General features: G+C 37.5%; 1 protein-coding gene across 2 annotated transcripts; it reads right to left on the bottom strand.

Annotated features, from left to right (window-relative positions):
* Nucleotides 1–719: 719 nt before the first annotated feature.
* Nucleotides 720–24197, bottom strand: ZNF800 (zinc finger protein 800). Of its 2 annotated transcripts, XM_047763132.1 has the most exons (6): nt 24058–24197; nt 23438–23556; nt 18145–18240; nt 8626–8769; nt 3428–5120; nt 720–2194 (listed from the first exon to the last, which is right to left on the bottom strand). In XM_047763132.1, coding segments are annotated over exons 2-6 (1995 nt in total). In that variant the 5' UTR covers nt 23499–23556; nt 24058–24197; the 3' UTR covers nt 720–2193. The 2 variants fall into 2 exon arrangements, with proteins under 2 accessions (XP_047619088.1, XP_047619087.1); XM_047763131.1 differs by lacking the exon at nt 720–2194 and having other exon boundaries at nt 2201–5120.
* Between the last annotated feature and the right edge of the window lie 575 nt (nt 24198–24772).

The following is a 24772-nucleotide window of genomic DNA, read 5'->3' as shown; positions in this document are numbered from 1 at the left end:
CAAGTCCTGACACGGTGCTACTTTTTTCTCTATGACCCAGATGAACTCTTTCTACAGACCTCAGAACCCTCAATTCCTTCTCCTAAATTTCTGCTCTGTGGTCCTAAAGTTGTGACAGAGGAGACAAACTGTGAATGACCCTGTGGAAAGAGGTGAGAAGAGTAAGGGAATTCCAGCAATTCCCAATTCCCAACTCTCCTCCACCAACTTTAGACCACTTCGCTTTCTTCTCTACAGTCTTTAACAAGTAAGAAAGGAAAAGGCTGGCATACAGATGAGAAGCTGCAGCAAAGAGCCATGCCAAGCTTTTTAGGAATCCTTATATCTTTCCACTTGTTATAGGTACTTAAGTCTGGAAAATATCTTTGGAGTATGTCTTGTGTGTAGGAATGCATAAAAGATAACACCTTGCAAAAGTCCAACATACAGGTTTAATAATGTGCAACTAATGAAGATGGTTTATAAATAACACCTACACATTTAGTTCCCTAAATATATTACGCTATCAAACATTAAAATTAGACCTATAAGTACAAGTTTTCCATACGTGGAAAAGTAAATCCGTTTTTAAATTAAAGAGAAATTATCACTCTAGTTCTTAAAAATAAAACTATCAGGGTAAAATTCAAGTGTAGCTGCTCATAGTCACTAAATAAATTTGATAATAAAACATTTAAGTTTCAACCAATGCACCTTTGTTGAAGCACATTTAGCTGAAATAACTTTGAGTCTGGTTTATTTCCATCACATATAGTACATTTCCAACAAGAGCATGTACATTCAATATAGAACATTTCCAGCAACAGTACAGTCTTTCTAGTTTCCTTTCACAGTATATTTTAGTGCAAAGCACTGGGAAGGGTAAATGTTTTTCTAGCTATAAAAGCATTTTATTATGACTTTGTGGATCTTCAGCATTTTAAAATTTCATACAAAAAGTATATAGATGGACAGGGTCCCTCCTAAGTACAGGTGTGAACCTATATAAAAACATGGTATATTCTCTGCTGTACCTTTTAAAATTATAATTTGACAAAAATCACTAAAAAATAAAATATTCCCTAAAAAGTACAAAATATTGATACACAAAAACCTGCCCAATATTTCATTAAAGATAGATGTACTTCTGTTTTCCCTAAAATCTTGATTACAAAAATGGACAAAAATTCATTATTTTCTAAATTTTACAGTAGGAATCAAATATTGTCTAAAGTGGTCACTTAAGATTTTACTTGGGAGGAAAAAAAAAATCAGGGTTTATACTCCCATCTTCCTTTTGAAGCAATATTTAAAGAAATAAATGAGTATTATAAGAAGTGGTTGTGCAGGGATTGTCTGCATCCATAAAATATCAGTAAGCTATTTACTACCTTCATATTAACATTAGCAAATGTGTGGTCTTTAAACAAAGAAAGAAAAATCTGAAAAATTAAGTTGCATCTATCATTAAAGTGCTTTGTATAAAATTTAAAGAAAAAAGGGGGAATGTTTAATTTTCATAAAAACCTTGGATGTTTACGAGCGAAAAACGTGATGATCCATGGATGAAAATGAACTGGAACTTTCCTGTGCTATATATTTTAGAATGAAACTTTCAAACATTTAAGTGCTAGAAAACAAGTTAGAAATAATGGATGCAAAAATAATTACAAATATTTAGTAAGCTAAATATTTATAATGTGTTGATATTAATTTATCTTTTGGTCCTAACATACAATCACTAGAAAATTATATATCTGTATGATCCAGATAAAAATTGTGTCAGATAAAGTGGAACGAAACTAATACCCTAAGATATAAAGTCTTAGTTAATTAAAAATCACCAGTGGTGATATTTCTTCAGGTTGTTGATCAGGTTGTTGATCAACAAATTGTTTGGAAAACAAAATTTGCAACATTTTTGCAGAAATGGTAGACTAAATACACAAGGGGTGGTTAGCTGATAGACTGTGATGACAACATGTAATGTCACAGCTACTTAAAAGTGCTGGAAGAGGCAGTGCCTTATAAACAAGTGGTTAGATGGTTATTATTTTAGTCAGAAAACAGCAGTTACAGTCAAAATTTATCAATTTTTTTTCTTTTTTTTTTTTCATCATGGTACCATTTGAAGACGTTTAGTGGTTCTAACACCAATTTAAAGTCTTTCCACAAAAATGAACTCCAAACCTTTTCGTACATCACTTGAAGTTATCTGAGGAGAAATGGGAATAAATGAACACTTTGAGTTTACCAATAAAATCTTGTCTTTAAAATTACACAACAGTAAATGACTACTAAAGGATGGTTTCATCTCAAGTTTTCTATACAAATAAAAAAATGTGTGATAATCAAACCGCAACATTTAACCTACTCAGCACTCAAACTAGGTATACTGCTTTAGAACTGGAATCCAAAACTAATTTAATACTAATTAAATATATTAAATGTTTTAATACAAGGGACACAGGTACTGAAGGCAAACTTTTTAAATATAGAGAGACTTGCAAAAACAAGTACAGGGAGTCTACTCCTTATTTTATTATGCATTTTAAAAAATCTACATTTCTCTCAAAACCCTCTTAAAAAGTAGTATTTTTTTCTTTCTTCTCAATAGGCATTTTACTTTTTTTTGCAACACAACCACAAAAAAAAAAAAAAACCCTACTTAATAATATTAACTATGTTGAAATGATGATCACCAAAAGTTTATTTAAACAAAAAGGTAAAAATAGGAGGATCTTGGACCTAAACAATCACTGTTTCTATAGATCAAAACTAAAAAACAGTAACTAACACATACTCCCAAGGAGGAGGAAAAAAAAAAAATCCACACTTTCGTTTATCAAGTTTCCCCCTTTGCCTGGAAGCACTATGTTAAGTGTAAATAATAAATGCTAATCATTCTAAATTCAATTTGGGGATTTTTTTTTTCTGAGTGCAGCACTTTATTTAGCCATCACAGATTAATTTTTACAATAATTACAGTGCCTCAAAAGATTTTTTTCCTATAATTATCGCCTTCACAAATTCATTCTATTATATTTAACTTTCCTACAATGTATTAATTAGTAGACTAAGTCACTGAATCAAATTTAAACCTGTGCAAAGTTAGTTAAACAGAAGACTTCTATTGTAAACATAAGCCAATATAAATGTATATATTTTACAACATTGAGAGGAAAGCACTGACCCTGTGCCATCTACCTATAACTATATTGCATTGTCCTGTGGAAGATAAGTTCTGAAGTTAACTTTTGTTCCCAAGCCACTGGAATAAAGGTCACTGAAGAGGTAAATGCAATATGCACATTACTCTTGCAGTTCCCACTGCCATAAGATATATGGAAGCAAACGTGTTAAAATGGAACCAGCTACAAATTATGGTCAAATGACTTTTTTTAGTTCGATGGGGGGAAAAAAGCAAAACTCTGTAACTGTTCCTCACCAGACAAGAGCCTTAGATCTTGTACTTCGGCCTTTGGTTTTGTTTCCTTCAGGTGAATTGGAAGCATTTGCCTTATGAGTTTTCTTATGATGTTCGAGATAAGTCTTTTTGGCAAATGCCTTTCCACATTTATTGCATCTGTGAAGAGAAAAGTTTTTTGTGACTTTAACTTCAATACCAACGTCAGCTACTTCATACTTTTTACTAGGAGAGTTAGAAGTGCCATCATGTTTTGCGTCACTATGTTTTGCTTCGTCCCTCGAAGGGCCTCTTTTTGCCACTTTATTTAGAACAAAATCAATGGGCTTTTTTATAGCTCTGATCTCTAAACTGGCTGTTATTTTCCCAAGATAACGGGATGACTTTTTATGAACCACAGTTATATGTCGTATCACATCACGCTTCCGACGAGTTTCATAAGTGCAAAGAGGACACTTGTAGAATTTAACATAAATGTTATTCCCATCTGTGTGCAATTCAATGTGTTTAGTCAAGTTCTGTTTCGAAGTAAACTGACGTTTACAAAGTTTACAGTAAAGTTGCTTAAAGTCAAAGCCAGCTGAAAGTTTTGGTTTCCTGGTTTTTTGCTGGCCACCTGCAGCAGACGGACTAGTTGATTTAGGGCTTTCAGAGTCTTGTTTAACTTTATTTTTCTGCGCTGCCGGTGTGTTCTTTTTTTCATTTGAATGATTTGTTCCCTTTAATTCATTCTGCGGAGAATGGGTAATGGAAGGGGGTGAAGATTCTACAGAATCTGCTGGTTCAACTTTAACTTTTATTTCTGAACTGTTGGCAGTATTATTGGGGCCTTTCTCTCTTTTAGAGTTTGTTCCAGAAAGAGTTATCTTGTGGACAATTTGCATATGTCTTTTAAGCATTATTTGTGAACTATATTTCCTCTTGCAAAGGAGGCATTTGCATGCAGTTAAATTGTATTCAGCCTTTGAAGACGACTTTTGTTTTCGAGTCTTAAAAGATTTTTTAGGAGAAACAGAATCCAGGAACAAAGGTTGCCCAGGCTTTGTTGCTATATCAGGAGTAATTGAATCCCTCCTTAGTCCTCTATGAACTTCATCAAAATGCCTCCTTACATTCGCTTTTGTAGCAAATGATTTACAACATACTGGACAACTCCTACTTAATGGAACTAGAACATTCTTACTGCGTCCTTTAGAAGATTGGTTTGGATTCTTTCGTGTTTCAATGTACTTTTTTAGTTCTTCCATCTTTTTCTTGTGTACTTTTCGAATGTGACGACGAACACCTCGTCTGGAATTAAATTCTTTTCTACAAAGACAACATATCAACTGGTGACCAAAATCAGAATTGTCAGAAGTTTCCAAGTCAGCCTGTGATTCCTGAGGTTGTTCATCAGATGTAGGTACAACTTCATCTGCAACAATCTCAACAGGAGGGGGCTCTACAGTTTCCACCTCTGTGTCTGTAACTGGAGCTGTTTTAGACTGTTCAGTGCTAGTGTCCTGTATTTGAACTTCGGTTTGTTCAGGAGTACTGCTTGACTCTGCAACTTCGGTAGGATTATCAGTCCTTGAGATATACTGAAACACTGCATTCTGGTTAGTTTCTATGGGTTCTAGTTTAATAATATATTCTTGCTTGTCCACACTTGGATATATGGCTTCTAGGAGATCATTTATGGCTTGGCTTTGTTTATCATTTACATCAGGAAGGTCTGTTAAGGAAAAAACAACATTTTAATCTGAAATAATTAACATGTTCTAACCCTCTAAAATTTTTAAATGTATTATGAACCTCTGTCTTAAAATTTATTATTTACTAGTTTGTATTTACTTTTATAAGAGCGTTATCTACTTTTCAGTGTTTTATGAGGATTAAAAACTAGTATTAGTCAAACTAGAATTTGCTTTAACTTAAAATCTCAACATGGTACACAAATGTTAGGGAGTAGATGCAACCTGAAGAGCTACTTCTAATCTAAGGACCCTTAATATAAAATAAGCACATGAATATCCTAAACAATAAAAATAATATTTATATTTTTAGCCTAAAATTTTTAGGCTAGCAAAGGCAAGTCAAAGTTCTTATAACCCAAGATGGATGAAACAAAATCATGGAAAAAGTTAACATACATAAAAATAACTTTTTTAGAAAACACAACAGCATTCCTATTAACTTAATCCATAACAAGTAATCTACTCTAAACTGTATGGGGACATCCGAAGATCTTATAAAAAGTGGAAAAAAAAGATTTATAAGAAAATATATAAAAATGAATGACATGATGTATAGACTAAACTCAGCCCTATTATACGTTTTCTTAACATGACATAATTCTATTAAAACAAATTATTAAAAACTACAGAGCTCTGTAGTTTCCTTCGTGGCTCAGTGGTTAACGAATCTGACTAGGAACCACGAGGTTTCAGGTTCGATCCCTGGCCTTGCTCAGTGGGTTAAGGATCTAGCATTGCCATGAACTGTGGTGTATGTAGGTTGTAGACACAGCTCGGATCCCAATTTGACTCCTAGCCTGGGAATCTCCATATGCCGCGGGTGCGGCCCTAGAAAAGGCAGAAAGACAAAATAATAATAATAATAATAATAATTTAAAAAACTACAGAGCTAATTCCATTTACTTGTGCAAGAATTATATCCTCTGTAAGCAACCTAATATTCCTACCATAAAAGAGTCGTCTAACAGTGGTTATGTTTCTACATACAACCCTAAAATCTAACTATAAATACAGCATCAAATCTGATATCTACTTAGAAATCAAGAAATGACTCATTATAGCTCTTCTAGTCTACTAGTTTTCCTTTTTAAAATGAATAAAGTAGCCTCTGTAAGAACAATAATACTTGCACAGAAGTATTTCTAGAATGAGACTGCAGGAGTTCCCATCATGGCTCAGCAGAAACGAATGTGACTAGCATCCATGAGGACGTAGGTTCGACCCTTGGCTTCACGCAATGGGTTGAGGATCCAGTGTTACTATTAGCTGTGGTGTAGGTTGCAGACGCCGCTCAGATCCCACATTGCTGTGGCTGTGGTACAGGACAGCAGCTACAGCTCCAATTTGACCCCTAGTCTGGGAACCTCTGTATGCTGCAGATGCGGCCCTAAAAAGACAAAAAAAAAAAAAATGAGATTGCAAAGAAGAGTGCATGATAATTCAGAAAATCCATTTACCTATTTCCCTCTAAAAGTCAACTAAACTTTAGTCCATATTAAAAAAAAACAATAAAGAATAACCGCCAGAAAATTAACTAATTTCCTACTACTTTTTTTTTTGGTCTTTTTAGGGCTGCACCCGAAGCATACAGAGGGTCCCAGGCTAGGGGTCAAATCGAAGCGGCAGATGCCGGCCTATGCCATATCCACAGCAACACCAGATCCGAGCCTTGTCTGCAACCTACACTGCAGCTCATGGCAACACAGGATCCTTAACCCACTGAGCAGGGGCCAGGGATCGAACTTGCAACCTCATGGATACTCACTGGGTTTGTTACTGCTGAGCCACAATGGGAACTCCCCTACTACTTCTTTAATTAAGATTGTATTTGAAACTAATCTCTACAGACTGCCTTTTCATTTGTATCTCAAGGATAAAAAGAAGTATAGTAAGAACTAACAATGATAGGAAAAGTTTCCAGACAATTATGAAATTTTTGCTTTATGTCCTATATATACTTTAAATCAACTTCATGCTAATAATTAAAGCAGTATTTTTGATATTTGGAGTTCTGCACTCCATTCCCATCTCAAAAAGGTTAAGTTGAAAAAATGCACAAAATCTACAATGCATCTGTAATATCAAACTGATAGAATATGTTCTATATTTTGTAAGTCCACAGAGTTAAATTCCTGATCAAGAAATAATGAAAGTAACCTATTACTTATTAAAATATTTTAAGAAATTTACATTAGTTCCTTAAAACAAGAAAGTAGTATCATTACATATACTGCAACTTAATCATACTGAGACATTACACTTAATTCAACAAATATTTGGGTTCCACAAAGACTTTGTTAGCCTACTACTTACTTTCATTGCATAAAACTATTTAAGATTTCAAGATAGCCCATAACACAAAGTAATTTCTTTGTTTTTTTTTTTTTGCTTTTTAGGGCCATACCTGCAACGTATAGTTTCCCAGGCTAGGGGTCTAATTGGAGTTACAGCCGCCGGCCTACACCACAGCCACAGCAACACCAGATCCAAGCTGTGTCTGCGACCTACACTGCAGCTCACAGCAAAGCCAGATCCTTAACCCACTGAGCAAGGCCAAGAACTGAACCCTTATCTTCACAGATATTAGTTGGGTTCATTATCACTGAGCCACAAGGGGAACTCCACAATCTAATTTCCGATGAAATGACTTATCTAATAAATTTCAGAGAATAAAACTGATGTTCAAATCAAGACACAAAAATTACTAGAAAAATACAAATTTTTTTTTTAATGCTCTCTATGTTCCTCCAAAGTCAACTCTTCATTCATTCTTTGTTCAATTTCCACCCTTTCATTTACTTAAGGAGAATCTAAGTAAACGATCAGTCCTATCCGGTAGCAAGTTGTTAAAGTAGTAAAGAGGAAAAATACCAATACCCCCACCAAGCATTAATATTTTAACTTACAAATATCCTGAATATAAACCATATAGTCCATATAAACATTCACAAATATCCAATATATTAATATAAGTAAATATACTCATAAATCTAACCTCATGTATCTTTAGCAAAACCAAATGAAAAGCACTGATATGAAAGTATCTATTTAAGAAACTGAATATAACATTAAGTATTTTATTTAATCCTCCATCACCAAATTATCTGTAACTAGATATTAATACTATTTTAACACAAATGCATAACTGCAGTATAAGAACATATAGTAGGAGTTCCCGTCGTGGCGCAGTGGTTAACGAATCCGACTATGAGGTTGCCGGTTCGATCCCTGCCCTTGCTCAGTGGGTTAACGATCCGGCGTTGCCGTGAGCTGTGGTGTAGGTTGCAGACGCGGCTCAGATCCCACATTGCTGTGGCTCTGGTGTAGGCCGGTGGCTACAGCTCCGATTGGACCCCTAGCCTGGGAATCTCCATATGCCTCGGGAGCGGCCCAAGACCAAGAAATAGCAAAAAGACCAAAAAAAAAAAAAAAAAAAAAGAACATATAGTAAAATGCATAACTGAATATATGAATAAAACTCACTGTCATCCATCTGAAGACTTGGCGGGCAGTAGAACTTTTTATGGGTAATTAAATTTGGTAATCCTCTGAAGAGACTGCGGCATAATTTACATTCAAAAATAGTGTCCACGTCTTTTAATAAAATGTGCTTAAGTTGTTTAGTTCCTAAGAGAAAAAAGAAAGGAAAATTTAACATAAAAGATAACTTTAATACAGACTTTTAAACTGGGCAATCACTGTTGACAATCTAAAAGCGTAGTTTTAATCTTTAAAAACGAAATACAGGCATTGCCAATTTCTACCACAATGTACTCAGAACTAACTTATAAACCAAGTTAATAAGCAAAATCCTACTGTTATCTGGATCAGGACAGTTGAAATCGGTGGTCTTTTTCTAATTCAGCAGCCAATCAATTCCTGGGATATCTTAATAATGGTTCCAACACCTAGGTGATCATCACAATGACCTCGCAATAAACATACACATGACCAACTCCTGGAGATTCTGACTCAGTGGATCTGGAGTAGGACAGAAGAATTAAACGCCACCCCACCCAAGTTTTTGTAGCTGGTTCTTCTAGCTCTTTCCCACTTGGAAGTGAATATGAAGCAATACATTTTCCCCTTGATCCTTAAAAAAGGTCAAAACTGTGTCACAGGATTGCCTGTGACTTTCTTTTTACATTCAGCTCAAAGTACTTCAGGTTCTGGGCCAACATGGGATGATAGCCATTTAGTGTGATGGTAGTGAATCCTTGTCCATGGTTTTGAATTTCACTTAGGCCTCTTACTACCACCAGACATTTATTTAAAGCATTTCTCCCTTAAAAACTTACCCCAATTGCAATTAATTAAATCCTGATATAATTACTAGTTTAAAGCATGTCTTCTCCACTAGACTGTAACTCCAAAGCAGCCAAGACCAAGCCTGTCTTATTTACAGCTACAAAGTGCTCAGCCCTAATAATGCTCAATATATATTTGTTGAAGAAATGCCACTGATCTAGGAAATCTCAGCATTATGAGGCAGATCAAAAGGTGGAGAAAAAAATAAATGGCAACAAGTACTCTTTAAATCTTTAAAATAAAAACATCCACCAGGAATAACACACAAATGGAAGGTCTTTTGTCACTACTTCCTATAGGTATCTGACAGAGGTAAACTGATAAAATTGATTTGCAGTGTTCACTATTTAATAAGCTTTTAGTTTCCTCAAAAAAAGATAACAATAATGACTGAATTAAAGAGAAAAAGAATAAAAGTGTCCTGAAAAATACCTTTAAGACTATGTGAATAGTGTTCCATCATACAATAAGCTTGGGACTAACAGAGAATAAACACAATCTCAGTAGCATAATTAATATTGTAGGGTCCATAAAGTTAAATATTTCTGATTCAATCTTTTGCAATCTGTTTACATTTAATTTTTGTATTCATCATGTTGCATTTTATCATCATTTTGAAGACAGGGCAGCCCTCAAATTTCTACTACAAAAAGATTACCAGAACTTTACTAAGTCTTCAGAGATTTCAATTCTGGCATCATCTAGTTCTATAGCCTTAAAGAGCTATATAATTTTGGCATTTTGATTTATCTTTTAAAAGAAACAAGTCAAACTAAACCTATCTTGGAGAATTATGAACGAAAATATGAGAATTAAATTATAAATCTGGGTTTCTGAGGAAAAAAATTATACGTAATGAAATAACTCCATTTCCCAAATTCAAATCAAGATTCCACTAGACCATTTTACTGCAAAATCAGAGAACATATATTTTAAAAGATTCAAAGGATTGCTTGGATATTATTCTTTATATAAAAGTAAGTTCACACACACACACATTTCTCTAGTACATTCATATTACAAAGTACACTGGCAATAAACTGCTAATATATTTAATTCATAGCTAACCTCACAAGTGAGTAACAAACCATGAGAGTAGACTGATCATGTGAAATACTTCAGATAAGCCTCTCTAACTGATCTACATACAGTGCTCAGTAAGCATAGGTGGGTGTATTGGAAGAAAACATATGAAAATTCTGCACATTTTAACTCTAAATTAAAAGACCTGCTAGACCCACACTACAAATTCAATTCTACCTTTAAAGATAGTATAAAGGGATTGAAAAAGAATAAGAAGTAATTTGAACTAAGTTTAACTTAAGAATTCTACTGAAGGTCTAACTAGAAAGTACAATACGAAATTACACATTAAAAAAGTTATTTGTAAAAATATAAGACTGCATCCTCAAATCAGACATATCTACCATCTTCTCCCAATCAATCATAAAAAAAAAACCTATCAATTTCTTCTCTAGTCCTAGTTATAGAGTTAGTTTTTATTCAGTAGAGCAGGTGTATTTATTCCCAATATGCACTGGAAATAAAAAAAAAAGTATTTGGCTCTAACCTTGACTAATCAATCTTAGTTATCTATCACAAATGCTCCACCACTCTCATGCCACCTACACACACTCACAGATACAAACGCTGTTGTGCTGATCTGGGTATATCAAGTTTCTTTCAAATCCTTGTATTCACCAAATTCTCTCTCTCTCACTTACTTTTCAGGTCTTCACCTGTTTTTTTGTTTGTTTGTTTGTTGTTTTTCTCTCTGCCTATAACATTCTCCCATTTCCCTGGTCTGGCTCACTTCAGAATCCTTTGGAATCCAGGTTAGATGTCACTTCCCCCAGGCAGCCTTCTTGGACCCCTCCTGGTTTTGTTGTTGTTGTTAAGATTCTTCCCTGATATCCCCAGAGCACCCTAACATCGATACTATGTTATCCTGCTATCTTGTTATTTTTCTGTATCCCCATTAAACTGGAAGTTCAAAGGGGACAGAGAAGATATCTTTAAGAAAACCTTCCCAATAAATAGGATTTTTTAAAAGTCTAGGTAAAGTTGATTGGAAAGTCAAAAAAAGGACCTGAAAGATTTTCCAATCCTGCTCACATACTTTAAAATAATAAAAATAAAAAGTGTCCTCATTCCATAAAGAAGACAAAAGTTATTCCCTAAGTTAGTTTCAGTCACCATTTAAGGTTTTGTTGTTTTTCCCCTGGGGACATAATGGCTTTATTCTTATCAGCTACCATTTTCTAATTACTTTGCTCACTGACAATTAGACACAGCCAACCAACTGTGCCTCTGTCAACAGTTGAAACTTTCTATAACCTGAGACAACAACAGACAAGGTCATCTAGACAACAAGCAAAGTTCTTCCACAACTCTTAACCCTGAGAGAGAGAGAGCGCCATGCTGCCTTACTCTTGATTATTCCTTTTCCTATATTAATAACTCTTTCTTGCCTTAGGTTTTTAAATTATCTCAGAAGTCACTACATACTGCTTATAGAGACCATCAATCAGTATTTATCAAAAAAACAGGCCTCCAGAGGGAGGGCTTTTGATGCCTAAAATTAATTAATGAATATTTCAGATTCTCATACAGAATGGGTGCTCACTTAAGTTTAGTTAAACCTCATCAAGGGTTTATTCTATGCTATCAATTAATGCCAAACACATTGTATACACTGATAAAAATGTTTAAAAGACTTTTTTCAAAAGGAAATCATACTCAATTTGACATCAGCTTATACTAGGTAGTCACTTGACGTGACATAAAATTAATTCTAACTCTTCTGTGCTGGACAAAGATAAGCTTTTGTGTTTTTTTCCCTTAATATATTGATATGTTAGTCAATGACCCTTTTAGGTGAAGGCAATAATGATTTTTTAAGCACACATGAGCTCTGTTTTAGGATGACTGCTTAACTACAATAGCATCCAACATTGCAAGCAAATCTATAATTCCTGTTACAGCTCCTGAATTACAAGACCAGCATGAAGGAAATTTCTAATTGATCATCCCTAACTTAAGAAAACTTATGAAAATTAAAATTGTTATCTTAAAACCACCAGCTACAAGGGTTGGTAGAAAAAATTACTAGATTAATTATGGAACACTACTACATACTACATTAATAAGTAGAATAAATTTTAGTGCCTACATGGTGAAGCTTTTGTTTAGTTTAACACACATTTATTGAACACCTACTAAATACCAGGTACAGTGTTATTTATTGGAGACATGAAAGTGGAGGGTATCATCTATGCCCTTGAGAAATTCCCAGACTAATAGAAACAGCTGCTCTCCTAGAAACATAGCCCCAGATGACATGTTTTGAAGATGAATGTAACAACAAATAAATAAATCCATATTTTTCTTATTCATCCCCAAAATATGCAGTCTTCTTTTAAACTTCCTCTGATTGCTATGTATCTACCAAAAATAAAATCCATCATATTAATATGCCACTTCTCAATGTATCTCTGATAAATCATACTGCCATCCCAAGCTTTTGCTTAGAGTCAGGACTGAAGCATCACTATCTAGTCACAGCTTACACTATCTGCAAGAAATGCTGCTTTACACAATAAAAATTAAAAAATCTTCTAAGAAATTAAATAACCAAACTTAAATTGAGTTAGACAATGACAACAGCAAACATTACGCAAAGCCAATTCTCATTTTTCACTACAATTTATTCCTAAGATTCAAAATAGATGCTATTATTTGCACAGAGTAGTAGTGTATTCTAGAGGTAGAATCCCTTTTTCTATGATATACTTAAACTTGAACAAACTCAGGAGTTAGGGAGGCCAACACCTATCGTAGTCAAAAGTCTGCATATAACTTACAGTCCTTATACTCACTTCCTCCATATCCTTGGTTCTGCATCTACAGATTCAATCACCCAAGGATCGTCTGACAGTGTAATAACATTTACTACTGATAAAGATCCACATATAAATGGACCTGCTCAGTTCACATTCAGGTTGTTCAAGAGTCAACTGTATAATAATATTGTAAAAAGAGGGGATACATATTTCAAGAATTTTAAAAAATGATGTCAACTTCATATTAAAGACCAGTTTTAAGTAATGGACGAAATGATTACCTTTCCCTTTTCCCATTTTTTCTGTTTCTAACCCTAGGGCGTTCGACAGCTCCTTTGCCTCTACCAGAAGACTAAGAGACTAAGAAAGAATATTAACCTCAATCAAATCAATTTTATAAACATCTCATGGAAGTACACCTTTTCTGTTACTTAAAATTTTGTTTCACTTGGGGAGAAAGGTCAGGAAAGGAAGAAAGCTAAAATAAAAGCTAATAGAGAAACATTAATAAAAATGAGGGAAATTTAAAGACAAAGAGTCACAAGATGTGCTCCTAGAAGGACTGATAAAATCAAGGAAAGGATCAAGCAAAAGGCAGGGCAGTCAAGGTAGTACCTGAAGCCAGGATTCAGAGCAAACAGCATGTCTCAAGTCACCCAACCATAAGGGCTCTCAGAGTAGAAAATCTGTAGGTGGGGGTAAAACAGGCAGCCTTCTAAAAAAAAAAAAAAATGAGGTATCTATCTATGGACAGATGTCAAACAACAGAGGAATGTACTGTTAAAAAACCAAAGATATCTAACTATGCAGAGTCAGCGAGCACCTGTATTATTAGGGAGAATGTGAGGGATATATGCTTCTACAGGCATAGAAGGCCTCTAGAAGACACAAACCATGCAGCAGTGCTACCCGAGGAAAGAGATTTATTTTTGTATTTCTGTATATCCTTTTATACCTCTTTATTGCTTTTGTTTAAATCACAAGTAAATATTACTTCTCCCCAAAAGAAAAGTCTATTCAAGCTAATTTGCAAGTCAAGCTGATAGAAATAAAGAGGGATTAGAGGTCAAGAAATGTTTGTAATTTAAAGCCAGGAAAACAGTACAAAGCAAAAACTGAAGTGTGAGGCAAAGAGAATGGGTCCAGCAGTCAGTACAGCACACACGAGGGTGGTGGACCTAAAAAATGAGTCAACTCCTTCCTCAGCCTTTGATGAACTTCTTGCTTGGGTAGGAATTACTATCAGGTCATAGACAGCCCAGTATAGGCAGGAGATGGTGAATCCCTTACGCAGAGCTGATACAGGAGTTGAAGACAACCATCCGAGTAAAGGCAGATATCCTAACACATTACTACTGCCCAAGCTGGCTTAGCCTCTGAAGATTAAGAAGAGCAAAACACAGACTTCTACCTTCAAGTATCTGTCAGATATAAAACACCACCAGGATAGCTCTTTAAATGCAACGTATGTGACAAAGCTGTAAAGGAAAGAGCTTAGAAAGAGATGAGTCATTAAAGGCCTGCTTCACAGTAGAGTGAGACTGGAGTCTCAGTATGAGAAGGGATTTTAGACCCTAAGTCATGTGGCCCAAACTTCCATCTCATCCTCCCAAGATTTCAGTCAGCTGAGTGATAAAGAGTTACTTTAAGAGACCTGAGATTAATCCAGATATGGGAGAGATTCCTATCTTAAATAAAGGTGAAAACTGAAATTACTTAGCTATGCGATACACTGATGAAGTAGAATTCCTTTTTTGTTATTATCATTATTGTCTTTTTGCCTTTTCTAGGGCCACTCCCACGGCATATGGAGGTTCCCAGGCTAGGGGTCTAATTGGAGCGGTAGCCGCCAGCCTACACCACAGCCACAGCAACTCGGGATCCGAGCTACGTCTGCAACCTACACCACAGCTCAAGGCAATGCTGGATCCTTAACCCACTCAGCATTTCTAAATCATCTCTATGACTGAGTGCATAGAGAATTTAAATTACAGTATTTTCAAAATTTGTCTTAAAAAGAAAAAAGGCTCAGAGGGCAAACATGCCAGGGACATTTAAGAAAAAACATATTCAAAGTCTCTTTTCTTTAGCTTAGACAGTAAAGAAATGGCAAACACAGAAAACATATATGACCACAGTACAATGAAAAAACACTCTCTTTTCTTTTTCTTTTTTTTTTTTTTTGGTCTTTTTAGGGCCAAATCTGCACCATACGGAAGTTCCCAGGCTAGGAGTAGAATCAGAGCTGTAGCCAATGGCCTACGCCACAGCAGTGTGGGCTCCAAGCTGAGTCTGTGACCTACACCTCAGCTCACGGCAACACTCGATCCTTTTAACCCACTGAACAAGGTCAGGGATGGAACTGTGTCCTCATGAATAGTCAGGTTCACTACACTGAGTGAAGGGGAACTCCCATACTTTCATTTTTATTTTATTTTTGTTGTTGTTGTTGTTGTTGCTATTTCTTGGGCTGCTCCCGCGGCATATGGAGGTTCCCAGGCTAGGGGTTGAATCGGAGCTGTAGCCACTGGCCTACGCCAGAGCCACAGCAACGCGGGATCCGAGCCGCGTCTGCAACCTACACCACAGCTCACGGCAACGCCGGATCGTTAACCCACTGAGCAAGGCCAGGGACCGAACCCGCGACCTCATGGTTCCTAGTCAGATTCGTTAACCACTGCGCCACGACGGGAACTCCCCCATACTTTCATTTTTAAATATTCACCTTCCAAAGTTAAAAAAAAATAATTTTGGGTACAGGATCTTTTACAAGACAAAGCACAAATTAATGAACCAATTCTAATTTCTCAATCAAATAACACTATAATAAACTGAAGCAGTATAAAATAACTTCATTAATTCCACATGATCAATTTTTTTTTTTGTCTTTTGTCTCTTGAGGGCCGCACCCACAGCATATGGAGGTTCCCAGGCTAGGGGTCCAATCAGAGCTGTAGCCGCTGGCCTACGCCACAGCCACAGCAACGCCAGATCCAAGCCACATCTGTGATCTACACCACAGCTCATGGCAACACCGGATCCTTAACCCACTGAGCAAGGCCAGGGATCGAATCCACAACCTCATGGTTCCTAGTTGGATGCATTTTCGCTGTGCCATGAAATGAATTCCTCCACATGATGAATTTTTTAAAAAGAAACCTACAGCAAGGAATATGACTAATTACCTTCATTTCCATGATACAAGAAATGAACAAAACAAATTTCTATCTCTATACTAAAAAGTAGCTAACGGAAACTCTCACTACAAATACAAACTAGCCATTCTTCTGTTATGCCAGAAATATGTTTAAATGCTATCTTTAATTAGTAAAAATTTAATTGTACTTACGATAGAAAAATTTGACCTGTTATTTCTGTTAACCAAGGGCAATCACCAAAAGTAAAAAACAACAAAAAACACAGCAAAATACATTTATACCACCACCCAGCATGAGCACAGGCATATGATACACATTAAATACTTACTAGTTTAAAGATACATAAAAGCAATGAAGACTATATATGAAAAGTGTAAGAAATGAATCTTAAGAGTCAGAAATAGGCTTTTTCATTTTATTTTTTTATTTTATTTTATTTTTTTGGTCTTTTTGTCTTTTCTAGGGCCGCTCCCGCGGCATATGGAGGTTCCCAGGCTAGGGGCCGAATCGGAGCTGCAGCCACCGGCCTACGCCAGGGCCACAGCAACGTGGGATCCGAGCCGCGTCTGCAACCTACACCACAGCTCACGGCAACGCCGGATCATTAACCCACTGAGCAAGGCCAGGGACCGAACCCGCGACCTCATGGTTCCTAGTCGGATTCGTTAACCACTGCGCCACGACGGGAACTCCGGCTTTTTCATTTTAGATTAAAGAACAATCTATTTCTTAGAATCCTAAAATAAATCAAATATACACTACTTCCCTTTAAAATGATTTAAAAACAAGCATCTCAGAAAACTTCTCGTCAATACAGAACAAGTGATTCCAAGTAAATCTTTTCCTTTGAATTTCAGAATTTTTTCATTAAAATAGAGTAAACTTTAAAGCAATAAGAAAAGACTACTAATCCTTTAAGTGCCCACCACTTAGGTGTCCATCAGTCATGTGTTTGCTTGTTCATATTCAACTTAACAGTCTGCAATGTCAGAGAAGTCAAATCTACAACAGGTGGATAACTGGATCCTAAGAATCACAGCAGCCTAAGACCTTACTGATAACACTGGAGTTCTAACAGTTCTCAATCATTTATATGCAGTGAGCAACACCTACTTTAAAGAACTGATTGCAACTGCACAAATATACTTATTATATACCCATTATTATAGTAATCTAATAGAAAGAGAAGCTAAGCAAACGTATTTGAAGATATCTGGGTTGGAATAAGCCAAAATTTTTTCTATATTATCTCTACTAAAGATATTGAAACTCCAAGGTTAGGTAGAAGATGATAAAGTAATTAATCTAGAACAAGGGACATCTCAGACATTCTGGGTAAATAATCTACTCTGTCAAAGCTCATAAAGACCCTGTATAATTTATGCTGCCCTTTGAGAGTTTACAAACAACATGCCAAAAAATAACAATAAATCTTTAAGAGACACTTTACCAGCAAATACAGCACATGCTTCTTTAGGCCATACTAAATACTTTTAAAATTAGTATATAATATACAGTAGTACTGAAAAAGAATCTCTAATCAACCCAACATTTACTCATCATTTTTAAAATGACGAAAGCATTCTATAAAGAAAACCAGTGTATACATTTTATTTTTTAATTCTTTCTAAGGATTTCTAAACAGTTTTTAACTACTATGTGAAGATTGAAAATACATCCTAAAACATTCATACCTGATCGAAAGCACTCAATTATTTGCTGAATACCAGATTTGGATGTCTGTAGTGGTTGCTGTAACAAAGGAGCATCTCCAGGTTCCAGGATATAAACTACATGGAAGACAAACACCCACCCCAATCCCCACAAAAAAAGGGTTATTTAAATCATTTATTACTGAAGTAAAACAATGGTTTACTATAATTATGTTAATGACAATCACACTTTTTTTGTACATATTTCACCATTACCTTTGTAAGGCAAAATGAACTAATGGGGAAAAAAGTAAAATTCTTCTCAATTCAAGGTGAAATCAAGACTGTTAAGGTCAAGCATTAGGTTCAAATGAAAAGATCTTATCATTTTGGTATTATTCAGAATGTATTAGTCATGTTTGCCTTTTTATTCCACCTTGAAGAGGAACCACTATATTTAACCAAAATTCTAGGACAATGACAGCCTAGCCATACCTCATAAACCATTCCAAAACCCTCTGGACAATCTAGTACAGCTCTCTGGGCAACTATGAGAGCAAAACTCAAAAACCACTGCCTAAGGAAAGAACTGGTCAAGTGCACCATGATCGATGTACAAGAATGTTCACTGCAGCATTGAGAAAAATTTTCAAACAACTTAAAAGTCTCTCAGAAGAAACCACAGTAAATAAACTATGAAATATCCCCACAACGGAATCCCTCATAGCTATTACACAGCATGAGCTAGATCTACATGTAATGGCAACAAAGGATGGAGATAATGTACTGTTAAGCAACAAACACAGGTTATAGAATATGACCATCTCAATTAATATATTTCAATAGCTTAAGAAAGAAAGAAACTTAATGTATATGAATGTCTATGTATAAATGCTACGATAAACACAAAAAGTCTGGTGGGATACCAACAAAACTTAATAAAGGTTCTTTCTGTCAGGATGGGTTTATAGGGGAGATTTTCACTTTCTGCCTTATACTTCACTACCCTGAGCTTCTGGATGTATGCATTTTAGAAAGAACATATTTTTATAAGAAGTAAAAATAATATTCCTATTTTAGATACAGAGGTCTCTATCATCCCTGCTTTCCAAAATCCCCTAATTGGCAGTATAACTGCGTAATAAATTAGATTATGGTAATAAGAAAGAAAGTAATTGAAAAGGAAAACTGTATTTTCCTTCAGATATCAAATAAAGAGATAGCTGTAGTAGAGAAAAACTGGCCATTTTAATTACCTCTTTTTTGGATATGTTATAATATCTTATCATCCTAACCCAGGATCGTGTACTCAGAGTGAGGAGATAAGAAGAGGTACTTTAGCAGCATGTGTTGCTACTGCTTCAGGGTCTGGGCTCAGACAGCATCTAGCTGTCTGATAAGGCAGATAAAACCTGCTGTGCTATGCATGTAGACACAACCTTAGATGCTCTTTCAGGCTTCAACTCTCAAGTTCAGAGTACAAAAACGGGAGGAACTATATCTCAAGACCAAATCACTCCATTAAGCAAAATTTTCCCAATTTTAAGAGACACTTTGGGGAATTTTAAAGAACACAGAAATAGACCTCATTTCAAGAACATCTGACACTGGCACTAACTGTAGTGATTAAAAACAGAAGACTCTAGACCTGGACTGACTGCGCTGAAATTCTTTTTCTGTCATTTACTAGATACAACTAAGGCAAATTTTACTCTCTGATCTCTCTGTTCTCACCTCTAAAATGGGGATAATAAAAGTACCTAAGTCACAGAATTGAGTAAAGATTAAATTTGTTAATGTGGGTAACTGGTTAAATCAGCCTTGGGTATAGTAAAGGCGTATTAAATGTTCTATTATCATCATCATCATCTACCAATCAATTCTTTTCCTGACACCAAAAACTGAAAAATCTCTTCCAAAACCTAAATGTAGAATTCAACCCCCCAAGAGAAACAGCAGCAGAAGCTTGTAAATAGGTTGATGGTATCATTTATTTGGCCTAGATGGATCTCTTTTCAGTATCTGCACATTGTAACAACCAACAACTAATTAAAAAAAATAATAACTGTAAAAGAGAGGGTGGAAATTATACAACTTTAAAGAAGTAAAAAGCCCCAAAGTTTGGCCCTGTAAGTGGTAAGAATTCTAGAAAGGAAGAATGAAAAAAGAATAATGACATAAGGGAGAATATGGAAACTTTTTCTCAGAGCCATCTTTCCTCATTTAAGTACGTGCTCCAGAAATCTTCCTATAACACATTAACTTCCACCTCCACATGACAAGGTCTGATTTTAAAGCTACAGCAAAATTTTGTTACCCATCACCATCACTGCTACCACCAGAATACACATACATCCTAAGACACCATTCAAAATAACCCCAGGTTAGCTTAGTTATGAGTGGACACATTCACTTGGTATTTACATCTGTGTAGTTCCTACTGTAAGAAAATATACCCTTTCTTCATTTGAAAACGTACTCTCAAACCCTTAAAAACTTTATATGTTAGTGTTTCATATTTTTCTTTTATTTTTATCTTTTTAGAGCTGCTCCTGTGGCATATGGAGGTTCCTAGGCTAGGGGGTCAAATCAGAGCTGGAGGCCAACACCACAGCAAAGCAGGATCTGAGCCTCGTCTGTGACCTACACTACAGCTCAGGGCAACACTGGATCCTTAACCCAATGGGCGAGGACAGGGATCGAACCTGCATCCTCGTAGATACTAATCAGATTTGTTTCTGCTGAGCCACAATAGGAACTCCCAGTGTTTTATAATATTACCTTTTATATAGCCTATCATCCTTCCCAAGACGAGGTCACATGACCATTTAGGGAAAAACAACAACAACAAACTGCTTCTCCTTTCTGCCAAAACAAAAAACACATTCAGAAGGTAACAACTTTCTTCACAATTTTCCAATAACATACTTCCCAGAACAAAATACTTTTGTAAGAGTCCCTTCTACCTTAAAACAAGCCTCTTAAAAGATCCTTCTACCTACGATGTCAGAGATTTGCTTATAAATAATAGAGGCTGGGGAGCATTTGAAAAGTGGAGAAAGGAATTGTGGGGAGGGGAGAATACAGATGAGAAGAGATTGTCCAAGTACTGATAACTGCTGAGGTTGGGTGGGTACATGGGGTTCCTTATACCATTCTCTCTACTTTTGAATGTTTGAAATTGTCTGTGCAAAGAAACTTGCTTAAAACATAACTAAGAATATACTTTACCTACACCGGCAGGCTTATAACAACACTACCCTTCACTACGAATTGATCCATCCTCTCAAGGCCTCCTCAGGTACACAGTGCTCTCATTCATGAACTCACCTCCCTGTCTACAATCCAGAGGACAGACCTCTCAGAAGAACCCATGAGAAGAACTTCTCAAACATCATGTCATCTTCTCCCCTTCATCTAAGGGCGTCCTCTTTTAAAAACTACCATAACAAACACTCTCCGACCGGCCCATACCTTCCTCTGAAATCATGACAATTAACTACTCCTAAGTTGAGCTTCTAGCTTTCCACTGAACTAAATCCTCACAAAGTGTTTACTCCTAGCTAAGAAAGCAAGAGACACTACTTTTCACCTGACGGTCTGGGAAATAAACTGCATGGGGAAAGTTTCCGGCAAAAGAAAGTTGAAATTTTTAAATTACTACAACTTATCTGACTTTGTGTTAATGAGGGAGGAAAAGCAGTAAAGTCCCAATACCTATTTAAAAGTTCCACTCTGGACACCTCTTTAAAAAGGCATTAAAGTCTTTAGAAAACTTTAATTACCAGAATACATTCAATAAGGTATGGTCACAAATCACACAAAATTATCTTGTTTACCTGTTTATGTCCATCTCTTCCCGCTCAAAAGTCCCATGAGGAAATAAGCTCCTCTGTTTTGTGCATCACTTATATCCACACTGCCTTAAACAGTGCCTAGCTCCTAACTTAAGCTGCTCAATAATGAATTATCAGAGAAATAAAGAAACGCCCAAATAAATTTCCTCATAAGTAAGTTTTAATGATTTAATTAATTCAATTTAAACAACTTGAAATGTTCTTAGAAAAAAATGAGATAAGTCAGTGGAACACAAGTATAAAAGACATTCACAGCCTTATACTTCAAAACTGGCAAAATCCATTCAACATTTGGTAAAATATAAATGATATATCTTCACTTCAAATACACAAAATATGCAGTAGAAAGGATGGTGAAAGTTAGGTGAAGGAGCAGGTAAAGAGACTCTGGATTCCATCCTGCCATTGCCTGTTTTATCAGCAGAGCTATTATTTCCAAAATATCAGTGGGGATAGGGTCATGGTACAAATTTTATTCTCATATGTACTGAAGTTTTCTGAAAATAGAAGTTCTTCCCTTTATGTTGGCATTTTTTCCCATTAACTCTACTGTGACAAAACTAAGAACACAGTGCAGTTTAAATACTCCAACAAAAACTAAGCAAAAGTATTTTAAAAGTGCTAATAACTTTTAGATCAAAAATAATGATAAGCAGCTACCTTTGAACTATATTAGAATATTCTTCAAGTGGTTTAGTGAGTGTATTCAAGGATTCCCTTTTAAGATATACCTCTAAATGTTTGTGACAAAACACATCAAACTTCTAAGAAGCAGAAAAAGTTTCCATATCACATTTATTAAAGTGTTCTAATATGCTTCATGAGACTCCAAAAAGCAACTTTTTCATTTCATAAATGAATAAAATATCCCTTAAAATATATACATGTACTCTACCTAAATAATCAGGTTTTGCAATAGTGTGTTCTGTCCCAGAAAGTTAAAAGAGGGGCTGCATTTAGCAAAACCTTATTCTCGCAACAAGTTGAATTCAACAAACTTTTTTAAGTCCAAACTAAACTAGTTTTTAGGCTTTGTACATTATTCTCTCTGTAAGCACTGTTTAAGCATGACAAACTTTTAGTTTTTAAGAGTTTAAATGAAACAACTTCCACGAAGATAAATGCTACCATCCTTCCACCCATTTTTTCCCTTTTCTCTTCAGTCTTAAATATTCACAGAGCATGGCGCTGGGGCTATACCACTAACTGCAGGCTGCCTTGAAAAAGCAAAAGGGATTGAGTGATCGATCTTGCGGAAAAGATTTAAGGTGACACTTGCAGTACTTTTTTTAAGGGATCAAGAAGGGGAGACCTCTTGTTTGTACAAGCTTTTACCTTCATAACTGGTTTTATGCTGGGGGAAATTATAGCCTGCTTAGTTAGGAATGACTTCTCGGGCTGGAGGAAAAGAAAACCAGAAGGAAACAGCAGCATGGCTCTGATGGAGGGCAAAGTAACTGGCGAAGCAAGGGGTATACCTGGTTCACAGCATCCGTGATGATGGTGGTCAGTTTGACAGTATTTGTCCCTTAAAGGCATTTTCAGTGGGCGCGACCTACTTTCCTTTCACTGTAAGAAGCTCTTCATTGCGGCTTGGCTGTTGAAAGAAGCACAAACCCGTCACTCACCCTGAACTTCCTGGGGGGGCTCTGGCTGCGTTTTTCAGAAACCTTCCCTTCACCTGCCCTCCGCTTTCCCTCCACCCCTCCACCGCCCTGCACCTTCCTCTTCCTCTCGCACCGAAAACGAAAAACGCACCGAGGCTTCTCCAGCCTGAGCTCCCGCAGAGCTCCATCGCCCTACCCGGAAACGCAGCCGCGGGCGCGCAGCGCAGCGCGAGGGCCTAGCCGGCTGCGCGGGCGGCGGCGGCGGCGGCGGCGGCCTCGCCTTCCCGGGAGGGCGCGCGCGGGGACGGAGGCGCGGAGCGCGTCGGCCCCGCTCGGCGTCTGGGCCCGTGGGGCGGGGGGCGCGGCGGCCGCGGCGGCCAAGGTGCCGCTCCCGCCCGCGGCCGGCCCACGCCGCGCCCTCCCGCCACGCACGTGCGTCGGGGTCTCCCCGGAGGCGCTCCCGTCCCCCCGACCAAGTGCGCCCAACTTACTGAACTCCAAGGGCGGGCCGGCTGGCAGGCGGAAGGCAGGCAGGCAGGCCGGGCGGCCGCGGGGACAGCCTGGCGTGGGAGGCGACTTCGGGCCCCACCTGGCGCAGCCTCCGCGGACCAGGCGAGGGGACCCGGGTTCGGGCCCGACGCGCTCCCAAAGAGTCCCCGCCGGCGCTGACGCGGAAGCGCCCAGCTCACCACGTCCCTCCGCGGCCCGAGGCGACGGCGGCGGCGGCGGCGCACGGCGTCCCTCCGCGCTGGGGAGCTGGGCGGGCGGGCGGCGCGCGGGCGCAGGCAGTTGACAGGAGGAACCGCCCCGCAGCCGCCGCCGCCGCCACCGAAGGAGCCGGAACCGGAGAGGGCAGGACCCGAGGCGCCCCTCGCCGGGGCAACGGCTGCTGCCGGAGCCCGGCTCCCCCCAGCGCCGCTCCACCTGCAACGGTCCCTCAGGCTTTTGGAGAGGGGCGGGGAAGGACGGGGGTTTCCCCCCACCTCGGGCCCTTTTTAGTAGCAGTTGTTTCTGGAAACTTTATTGAGTCAGTCTCTCTCTTTCTCTGTCTCCCCCTCTCCGAAGAGCCTGAGTTACCGCCGTGGAGCGGGTAGGAAGGGGGAAGCAGAGACTCTCCGGCAGCGACAGGGAGCGACTGACTGACCCCGGACGGAGATGGGGCGAGGGCAGGAAGTGACAAGCTCTCGAAGTGGGTGGGGGGAGTGT

The sequence above is a fragment of the Phacochoerus africanus genome, chromosome 16 (genome assembly GCF_016906955.1).
Source record: "Phacochoerus africanus isolate WHEZ1 chromosome 16, ROS_Pafr_v1, whole genome shotgun sequence".
Taxonomy (NCBI): domain Eukaryota; kingdom Metazoa; phylum Chordata; class Mammalia; order Artiodactyla; family Suidae; genus Phacochoerus; species Phacochoerus africanus.
This window is presented reverse-complemented; position numbering and strand designations above follow the sequence as displayed.